This window comes from Gallus gallus, chromosome 8 (genome assembly GCF_016699485.2).
Source record: "Gallus gallus isolate bGalGal1 chromosome 8, bGalGal1.mat.broiler.GRCg7b, whole genome shotgun sequence".
NCBI classification, from domain to species: Eukaryota; Metazoa; Chordata; class Aves; order Galliformes; family Phasianidae; genus Gallus; species Gallus gallus.
This window is the reverse complement of record NC_052539.1, coordinates 2,570,025-2,580,625: the sequence shown is the minus strand read 5'-3', so window position 1 is coordinate 2,580,625 and position 10,601 is coordinate 2,570,025. Positions and strand designations below refer to the sequence as shown.

The window sequence follows — 10,601 nt, the reverse complement described above, 5'->3', positions numbered from 1 at the left end:
CAGACTAAAACCAGTTTAAAAGACAAAATAAACAAGAAAACCACAATGACGCCCCCCCAAAAAACAAATTAACTAATTAAAATACTAAGATTAGGTGGGTAGGTAACAAGGTAACAAATCTAAGATTCTGGAAGAGAGTCAACTAATAAATGACTATAAAAAGACTGAAAATGGGAATGTTTCATCTTTTCACTTCATCTGCTAATGAAGTATGAAACAGGAAAAAAAAAAAGCAGAAAACATGAAGTGGCTGTTAGCAGACTTCATGTGAAAAGGCACGAAGGGTTCACACTCTGAATCAGAAGGAACGCGACGTAATGGAGCTTTAATAGAAGATGATGCATGAGGCTCTTTATCTATCCAAGCACAGAGCAGTGCCTGCCCTGCCGCCAGCCAGACACCGCATAGTTTGTGACGCTCCCGCTGCCGACAGCCGGGCAAGACTCCAGTCCAGCTCACACACAAATCTGCACCAGGTTTGAAAAATCACTCGGACCTGCTGAAGTAAAACCTTAACAAGAACAACTGCCTTCCAAATCAAAGTCTGCAGGGAGCGGGCTGCTGAGGGCCACGGGCAACGATGGGCTGTGGTGGGCTTGGTGCTGCTGGTAGCACCTTAGTGCTGGAGATAAGGAGAAAGCCGTGAGGATCAGCACCAGCCCTTTGGAGAAGAGACAACTTGTCAGAGGATGTCCTATCAGGATGAATATGGCTCATTCAAGAATTAACTCTCTATTCATCTTCTACCTCAGTTTTTTGCTGCTCCTCCACTTAAAAAGTAAGATTGGATCTTTTTCTTATTGTTCTGACATGTCCTCTGGGTAGACTGGAAGATGTGCGCTTCCAGCAGGAAGCTTCTGTTGTCAGAAGGCTTTAAACATTTGATGGAGATGCCAAAAAGATTTGGTTCTAGGAAACTAAGTTGCACAAATTCACTGTGCGATGGCTTTCCTAATCTTCATACTCATATTTTGTCTTAGAAGAAGAATGAAGGCATTTTTATTATTTTGTTTCAAACATTGAAAGCACAGCAGTAAAATGTTCTGATAAAATTCTAGCTATGAAGTCTGCATTTTGATACCATTCATTCAGTATAATTAAACTTAGCTGTTTTAAATACATAATATTCTACTAAATCTGTATAAGTTATGTATTTTAGCAGTACACATTTCTTTATTATACAAACGTCGACTTTTTGATTAAATTTCTAAAGGAATCAGTTAAACAACTAATATATTTGAGAGAGTATGAAAACTCAACTACTTCTAATAGAGAAAATATTTACAGCAAACTTCCACAAAAAGAGAAGTATGCAAAGTGCTGGGAATGGCAGTGGGTTTCCTTGGCAATTTTCTCAGAGGGCTGAGAGATCTTGGCTAAATCCAAGCCAAGGAGGCTAAGTGGCCTCAGCTGGTGTATGTTTATGTAAAGCAGCAGCTCTTAAACACACTTAAAATGAAGACAGCCAGGATGCGTGTCTGTCTGAGGAGGCTGTTTGATTTGTGTATGCTGAATGTGAATTGCAATAAGACAAAGCTTTGAGCAGCTGCCATTAAACAAGAAGACTTGGCATTAGCGTGCAGTGTTGTGTAATCTGGGTCACCTTCTGTTGCTGCATCACTCAAATTGTTACTTGGACAGTTTACAGCCTGAGCTAAATTAGATGCTGAAAAGCAAACAGATGCAGATCAACAGGCACTGAAAGAATACCTACTCTAAAATGTAGTAAAAATGACATACAAGATGTCACAGAAAAATGGCTTTATTCTTGCACTTTTCTTTAGGGATATACTGATGTGAATCTGTTAAGCCAAAATGTTCTGAGTTATCTCTCAAGAGGATATTTTCTGGGAAAGAGAGAACAGATCCTGCACTTATAAATAACAATTTTAAAAATCAGTCCACTATAAGATGAACGACTGGAAAGTCTGAAACAGATTCTGCTGCCTAATTACAAGGAAGTAGCAGGAATGGTGATAATTAAATTTCATTTATACACGAGGCATGGAATTTTGAACAAAATAAATGCCATGGAAAGGAAGGTAACAAATTAGATGTTTACAAAATTGAAAAGGTCACATTGAAAACATCACACACAAAGAAAACATTGCTAGGATGTAAACAAGAAAAAAGCCTCCCAGGAACCAGTAATCAAAAAATGGTAACTACAGGTCTTGGCTTTGGTTGAGCTTTGCTTAACGTAGGATGTCAAAGGAGAGAAAGTAATGATACGTTGTATTACGCCTTTTCCTTAACACAGAAGCTGGCTGGGAGACATTTCAGAGGTGGCGTGAGGTTTTTTTGGGGGGGATATGGCCATATGGCCAGTCTCCAGTTACAGGCTTTTCACTCTTGAGGACTCACTTTTCCCTAGGTACATTCGTGGCTGTTACAAACTGATGTAATACAACTTGATATACCAGCACAGAGCAGCTATGGCAGCAGCCAGAATCAAGCTCAGGAGCATCTGTACCTGTGCAATGCACGTAGTCACCCTGATGGGTATTCTCTCTCAGGAGTCTCTAAGTCACTTGAAACTGCTGAGTTTCTGTTAATAAAAACTCAATTGGGAACAGGCAGAGCAGGTCTATGCAGAAGAAATGATTGGAATTACTTACTTATTTGAAAAATATTATTTAAAAAGCTGAGAAAGACTGAGACAGAAGGATGTGAAGCAGAACAGAGATGTTTTTTGATCTGTATAAACATATCAACTGTTATTTTTTAGACTTTTTTTTTTTTCCAAGTCACTTGGCTGGACTAGTTTTTCCCCAAAGTATTCTAATCACAAGTCTGACTTAAAGTCTCTCATCATTATCTATTTTAAATGACTTGGGAAATAGATAGTATTTAGAAGGCAAGACTATCTAAAATGTATTGGTTTATAACATTTCTTCCTGTTCATCCACACTCCTGAGATGGAGAGTGGTGCACGGAAATGAAAGGTGTCCCATACAGATAGGAAGCTACAGGGTAATAGGTCTTTTCAAAACTGTTGTAATGAAATTAAAGCATTTTTCAGGAAAGTTCTTACATTGCACCAAAATATTCTAAGTAATATAGCAAAAAGTTAATAGGTTGAACTAAATAAATTTAAACAAATTTTTCCATCTTATTAAAATACGTTCTCTCTTATTTGTAGAATAGTTCATGTGTACTTGGGTGTATATTATGAAAAAATACTCTTTAATTTCTGTACAGTACTAAGCATTAAATAGGCGACAAGCTTTTATTAGAGACTTTTGGTTGCAAATAATGCTTCTATAGAGCTGAAGGTATTATATAACAGCCCTGTCACACATGGTCCCTTTTGAAACCACAGGTTGTGTAAAAATATTTTACATTTGTTATCAGTAGGAGTGACACAACATCAAACTGCACAGTGACAGGATTTCAATCTGGAAATCAGTCTTCCAACAAACAAGACAGTTTTTTTCTTTAATTCTAATTACCTAAAATGCTTTTAGAAAGACCACTCATTAAGTTTAGCCATGCCAGAGCCCTGGCATGATGCTGTCAGGTGCAACACCATGAGTGCTCAGAAATACTTGTACTTGACAAAATATAATATTGCAGGGATGGAACTAAAGTCATCTGGTTCCAAACACATTCCTCCAAGTGACCTTATCAAAAATGGAAAGCACTATGTCCTAAGAAATACATTAAGAAGAAAGTTTCAGGTGTTACTTGTTCTTGTTATATTATAGAAGAGCTTTTGAAGTATGCATAGTAAAACCCAAGACTGAATTCACATCTGGATGTAGGTTTTTATGACAGTGACTTGTCCCAGGTACCCCCAGCAGATAAGCGAATACAACTGATTAATAGATGTGAGCAGTAAACTGCCTTGTTGCAAAACCTTTATTAGAGAGAGACATTGGCCTTCTTGTCTCTTAAGGACAGTGTGACCATCATAACTGTGCTAGTGTTTCAAATAAAATGTTAGACATAAACCCAATGGCATCCGAAAGCACTAATTCCTCCTCCTGCTTCAATTATACATGTATTAAAATATTTGACATTTAATTGTGATGCAGAATTACACCCTGAAATATCAGCCCACTTTCTAAGGTATCACTGTAAGATTCCCTTTTGCTGGGGTGTTAAAGAGAATGGGTTCTGGCCATCTTAAACTTCATCTGTTAGCTTCTTGGAAGTGAATTTACACTAGATACAACTCCTGCTGCCTGATGCACCAGAGAATTGATTCAATTTTAACTCTTTTTTCAGCTGCTATTTGTTTCCACTTTTGACAATCAATAAATCAGATTTATGAAAGAAGGAATAATGATCAACTTCTGGATTTAAAGAAGGAAGCAGTGATCAAGTTCTAGAGAACACCACAATGCTGATTTATCTCTAATAAGGTTGCTTAGAGGATCTTATAGAGGAGAAACCATCTTCCTGGAAGTTAAGGTTCTCAAGCATCTCTTACTTTAGTTGGTATATTGATTAGTGCAATACCTGGAAAGACTTTACTTTCAGGTGATGTCTAAAATGGCCATTGTAAAACTGTGAAGTAGTCTTTCCCATTCCCTTAGTGTGAGAATAGTACAACAGCCCTATAAATTAATTTGTGCCTTGTGCCCATGGTTATGAGTACTATTGTTCTGGATGTAAGCCTTCAATGCACATTCATAATTTTTCCCCAGGATGTTAATAAATTAGGAATGCAATTTCATCTGAGATTGCTGTTAATGTGAACAAAACATCCAAGCTTTCTCTGCAATCCTTTTCTGCTCCTCTGAGATGCTGGCACTATGCAATTTTTCCCTGTGGACAAGCTCTTTTAGTTTCCTGCAACTATTCCCATTACTCACTAAACTTCCAATTAATGCTTAATTACTATGTTAGGAATAAAGCTCTTCATATAAAGAGATTTGTGGTTTTGCTCATACCACTAGTCCCTCCTGCACGACCAGTGATGCAAGTAGCTTTCCAGTGCAATATTGTTAAGACCCATTCAGTGCATTCATAGCAGATGCTGTACTTCTGCAGGTCCCCATTATTGCACTGAGTGTTACACCAGGGCCACAGCCCCTAATGTCTGAGCACCAGGAGCACTACAGCTTTCCCTCTGTTCTAGCTGTTGTACACTGTTCCCATATTGTATTAAAAAAAATAATGAAATCTTATTTAGAGCCCTGCTAGCATCCTAAGTGAGATTAATGCTCTATCATTTTTAAACAAGGAAGTAACTTCTTCAACCTTGTTCCACTTGCATAAACATGACATTAAAAACATCCCAGCCATGCTCATTTTTGAGCCTTCTAATTCCAGTTCTTACAAGCATCCTTAAGGCTACACCTACCATTTCAACAACAGAGCAGCTACCAAGTTGAGTGCTGCCTGTGACCGACCTACAAGGGAAGAGATTGATGGGAAAGAGCTTGGGCAAAAGGGTGTGAGTCACTTGTGCTCAGATAGCTGCACAGACTTCACAGCTGATCTTGAAACAGTGATACAGTGCAGCATCACTGTACAGGAGAAACCAGTGCCAGGCACTTAAAGTGCCATATGAACAGAAGACATAAATAATGTTATAATAGATACATAAACTATTCAAAAGGTGTGCCCAGACAAACCTTACATCTGCAGCTAGTTAGCCACAGGAGCATTGGCATGGGGATTTGGTGACCTTTGGTTCCTGGGTTTTTGTTGTTTGGTGGGGTTTTTTTTTGGTTTTTTTTTTTTTTTTTTTTTTTTTTTTTTTGGATAATTTGGAAAGTTTATTAAGGATGGAGATTCAGATTACATGTTGAGTAAATTTTTCACAGAGAGGACAGTGAGGCCACGGCACACACTGCCCAGAGGGCTGTGGTTGACCCATCCCTGGAGGTGCCAAGGCCAGGCTGGATGGAGCCCTGGGCAGCCTGATTTGATCCACAGCTAGGGGTTTGCAACTAGGTGACCTTTGAAGTCCCTTCCAACCCAAGTTGTTCTATAATTCATTCTACAGATGGCCCAGGTGTTGTTCAGTTGTTTCTTTAAAAAAAAAAAGAAGGAAAAAAAAGCTGTTCTTAAGAGGTGTAAGAGTCTCTAGATCCAATGTTACCATAGGCAGATGAGGACAGATCTGTACTGCAGACTAAGAAGTCAGTCAGACTCTTCCTTCCAGCCTCTTCCAGTTCTGCAGTGGGGCAGGTTTTAGCCACGGCCAGAGCACAGCTGCCCCTACTGAGCTTGAACAGCATGGTTCTGCTGGCATCTGCACTGGGAGCAAGAATGGGCCAACATCAGCGTCAAGGCACTTGATTTTCTATAATTTATTAGTTTTATTAGTTAATTCTGGGATTAAAGTGCATGTTTCTGCTGTAGATGGATTGCTTCTTTCCTGCCTATTACCTTCTGTCAGTTACAGAGCTGAGAGACAGGAATCTGAGGTCATTCATTCTGTTAGAATTTGGAACTTTTCTATACCTGTAATGATAGTATTTCTTTAACGTACTGCAAAACTGAATTGTTTGAACAAACAGTCTGTGTGGCCACATCAAATACTTTCCTACTGAAAAGCTGTATGAAAAGGCAAATATATTACGTGGTAACAGGAAAACGACATGCGAGACAAGGGTGAGCAATCAATGCACCCTTCAGTACTGAATATATCCAGCTTTGTAAGAAAGAAAAGCAATTAGGGAAATGCTGAAGAGGGACAGCAGAAGTAGGGAGACATTTAGAAAGATGTCACCTATAAGAAAGGGTCACAGCAAGAGAAGCCCGGGGGAGGGAGTGATTACAATGTTTCCTACACCAAAGAGAATAGCAATCAACACCCATCGGCTGCTGCCACGACCTTCCAAAGGGCAGGCACTCTGCAACCATAGGTTCCACAAGCAGTGGCGAGATTGCAGTGAACTTTTCCAATTGCAGGATAATCAAACCTCTATATCAGAGCTTTTTGATGAATAGATTAGATAAATATCTGCCGGAGAGTGTCCAGACTGCTGATTACAGCTGGTGTGACACAGATGGGGCAGTCAGCATCGACTCGGCTGTCTATAGGGCCCTAATGCTCTGGAGCCCCAGGATGTGCAAGCCGTGCCATGGCCAGGCCCAGCCGGGCACAGCTCCTGAGCAGGACGAGCAGATGGCACTGCCCTGAGGATTAGTGCTGATCCAAGCAGGAGCAGCCCTGTGCCAGCCTTGCTCGGTGCACGGTCCACAACATCACTGCTGAAATTTCAGCAAGGAAATAGTTCACTCCCAGCCTTTGAGATAGCAAGTATCTACTCTTAATTTTCTGCCATTTAAACAGGCACTTCATATATCAAAGCCACTCATTTCTATGAGCGTAGATAGCCTCGGTGCTAGGAACTATGCACTGTGACTTTCAGATTTTTAAATCAAGTTATTTATCCTTCTATTTGCAATTTAAGGACACTGAATAAATTCACAGTACAATGCAAGAAAAGACTAATAAATAGATTAGCAATAGAAAATTTCTGTGGCAAAAAGCCTACAGAGGAATAGAAAACTGACTGCCCTCTGAACCTTAATTTTGCAGCTAGCTCCTCATTCCTTATAAATACATGATTCAAGACCAGAACCTACTGCAGCATAACAGATACCAGGAATACTCCTAGGAAACTCAAATGGCATTTCCTGACATGCAATAATAAATAATCATTCTGGGATTCTTCACTATGATGTTTCATCTAAGAGAAACTTAATGTTTAGACAATAAACTCATAGTTTAAAAAACTGAAGTTTGAAAAATAAAATACAAACAAATGTATCTATTGCATCAACTACCGCGCAATCCATGTTAGTCTATTCCCCTTGACCCTGGATATGCAGCATATTCCATCCAATAATACATCTGTGAAATAGCAGTCTAAGTGCCTTTGATCCTACTACAGGGGGTCGTGGCCAGGGACCTCTCAAGAATATTTTTTCTTTGTTTTCTTTATAATTCACATCCCAGTATTAAAAAAAATTAAATCATTTAGATTGCCTCAATCTCCAAGCAACCCTAATTATTCCTTTTACTCTTTGTGGTGGCTCAGAAGAGGAAGAAAGGCCCTGATATTAACATTACTTTCTACAGAACGCCTTTAAACCTAATTGACTCATCTGGAGTCACAGAGGGTAGGCAGCAAACAGACAAGGTATGGATATTATTTTCTAGATTGATATTACAGATTAATTTGTTGGGTTTTGAGACCAATATGTTTCACCAATCAGTTCCCACTGCACTCTTCTGTTGTTTTTCAACCATCCACGGTGCGATAATACGTGAAAGTCGACAGACCAGCAAACAGCAAAACACTCAGATAAACCTTTTCCCAGCGAGGCTCTGCTGTTTACTTCATATTGATTATATTTTGTTCACCCATAAAATGGGTCAGCAGAAACCGCTCCTGCCCCTTGACAAAGACACCAAGTGACAAGGCGCTCCGCGGGCAGCCTGGCAGGCGGTGACGCACCACGCAGCTGCCACTGCAGCTCCACGGGGCTCCTGGGGATCAAGGCAGCACACGGTCCTCTGCAGGCATCAACAAAACAAGTCTGCGGCGGTGGCTGCTGCAACTTCAGGGTTAGGGCAGCTTCTGCCTGCCTGAAATCTCATCAACAGGGACAGAAAGCAAAATATTTCTAGGGCTAAATATTTATGTGGGTAGAAAAGGGGCATGGGCTGCTAACCCGCTGTGTGCGACGTCCCTGCTCCAGCAGACAAGGCTCAGAGGCAGTGCCCAGACAGGGCACTCGCCTGGTACAGTCTTTGCTGGGAAATGCTGTGCTGGAATAATTGTGGCCTGGATGGATGCTTAGGGGAGAAGCCCTTGCTTTTTTTCACTGCTCTTGCTTGGCTGCCCAAGGTTCAGAATACTGGGATGCTATTTTCCCTTAACCTTCCCTGGAGTAACAGAGACAGACAAAGCATCTTCAATTGCATTAGTCAGGGAGTCTGAAAACAGGATGCGTTCCTTTAAAGTACTCTCAATCACAGTGATTGAGAGCAAGACTGTGGGAAGCACACTAACTGGCATAGCCCAGCCTAAGGACTCAGCTAGGGACAGGAAGGCTTGAAATTCCCCTTACCTCATTTCTCAGAGGTACTGCTGTGTTTTTCTGTTGTGGGAATGCCAAAGCTGACTGCTCTCCAAAGTAGTTAAGCTCAGAGTTGCTCTGATTCACATCTAGGCTGCCCAGGGAGCTATAGGAGTAGATGAAAGGCAGCATACTTTGCTCACACTCTGTCCTTGACAGCTCCCATTCTCCCTCATTGGGATTCCTAGCAGGGATAGTACAGAGCACTTCATTAGTTCTTCCTTCCACAAGGAAGCCCCAGAATTTGACTGTGACATGAAAACTTAGAAAACAACAATTTGACAGAGAGTCAAGGCAAGGATGGAGAGAGCTAGACAGCTATCAGCCTGTAAGGATCTAATAACTGCAAGTTAAGTAACATCCACTGATGGACTAATCACAGCACGGAATCCAAAACTCCCAGTATAAAAGTCAGCCCTGGAGAAGACATCTGTATGCAGCAGTACTTTGAAAAGTATTTTGCTAAGCTTTGTTACAATTTGTAGGGACAACTGTAGCAGTGCGCTCGCTATGGCTGGCCATCCATGAACTGAACATAGTTAAGTGCAGAAACCAGAGAGCAGGGTCCATTATCAGCAACAAGTCTGCAGAACTATGCATGTAATCTTCTCCAGCAGCCCCTTGCCTTCCTTGAATAGCTATGGTGCAGAGAAAGGATGCACCAAGCCAGAGAATGACATCAAGGTATCTGAGATTACATCAGAGATATTGAGTGGGAAGATGTGTGTAGCCCCTTGAGGCTCTGTCCCTACAAAACAGTACAACCTACGAAACAGTAGTTAAAATAAAGTTGAAATTAAAGCTCCATGTTATTTCTATCCTAAAATATTGGAAAATATAAGAAATGTGTTGGTGGGAACAATAATCCCCAAACTCTGCTCGCTACCTGTGTAGTTATTTGGAACAGCATATCTCATGAGAGCAGAAAGAAAATAGGTGCCTCCACAATGCAACTGCAAAAAGAAAACACCTGGCCCACATTTTGCAAGAGACACCATTTCAGACATTCCAGCTGAACACAACCCTTCTCTCACATTAAACGCTGCTGACATTTGTATTTCTTTATTCACTACTAATGGTATTGAACATTTTGCATGCCTCGGTCTGTGTAAAAACGCCCTCTGCTTGATGTAACAAGAACTATCTGTACTGTTCTCTCTTGAGTATATCTTAAATGTCTGATTCAATTTAGTCTAACATCTACTCATTCTGGAGTGCATGGACAAGTGCAAGAAGAGTAAGATGCCTAAAATCAATTACTATTTCTGCATTCAAATGCCTGTTTCCAAAGAACACTGAATTTCCCAAAGAAAAAGTAGACATCCCAGACCTTCTGCCTTTGTCCATGCTAGCAAAGAAAAAGAGGTGTTCAGGGGGAAATCTTGAATAGGATTAAACAGAAGAAAGGATTGGCTCTAAACACCTTTGAGGAATCTGGATAAAAGTCTTTCCAGTAGATTGATGTAGTGATCCAACAAGCAATGGAAAGGAAGAAGAGATTGTAATTCTACACATGTAGCAAAATTAGACCAAGTGAACCATTACAGTTT

The 10,601-nt window shown here is 40.5% G+C and overlaps 1 protein-coding gene across 2 annotated transcripts in view; it reads left to right on the top strand.

Annotated features, from left to right (window-relative positions):
• The first annotated feature begins 380 nt into the window (after nucleotides 1-380).
• Nucleotides 381-10,601, top strand: part of CRB1 (crumbs 1, cell polarity complex component) — a 90,383-nt gene continuing 80,162 nt past the window's right edge. For both annotated transcript variants that reach the window (XM_015290380.4, XM_046944989.1), the window contains exon 1: nucleotides 381-778. In XM_015290380.4, coding sequence (XP_015145866.2) covers nucleotides 703-778 — 76 coding nt within the window. In that variant the 5' untranslated portion in view covers nucleotides 381-702. The remainder of the gene's footprint in view (nucleotides 779-10,601) is intronic.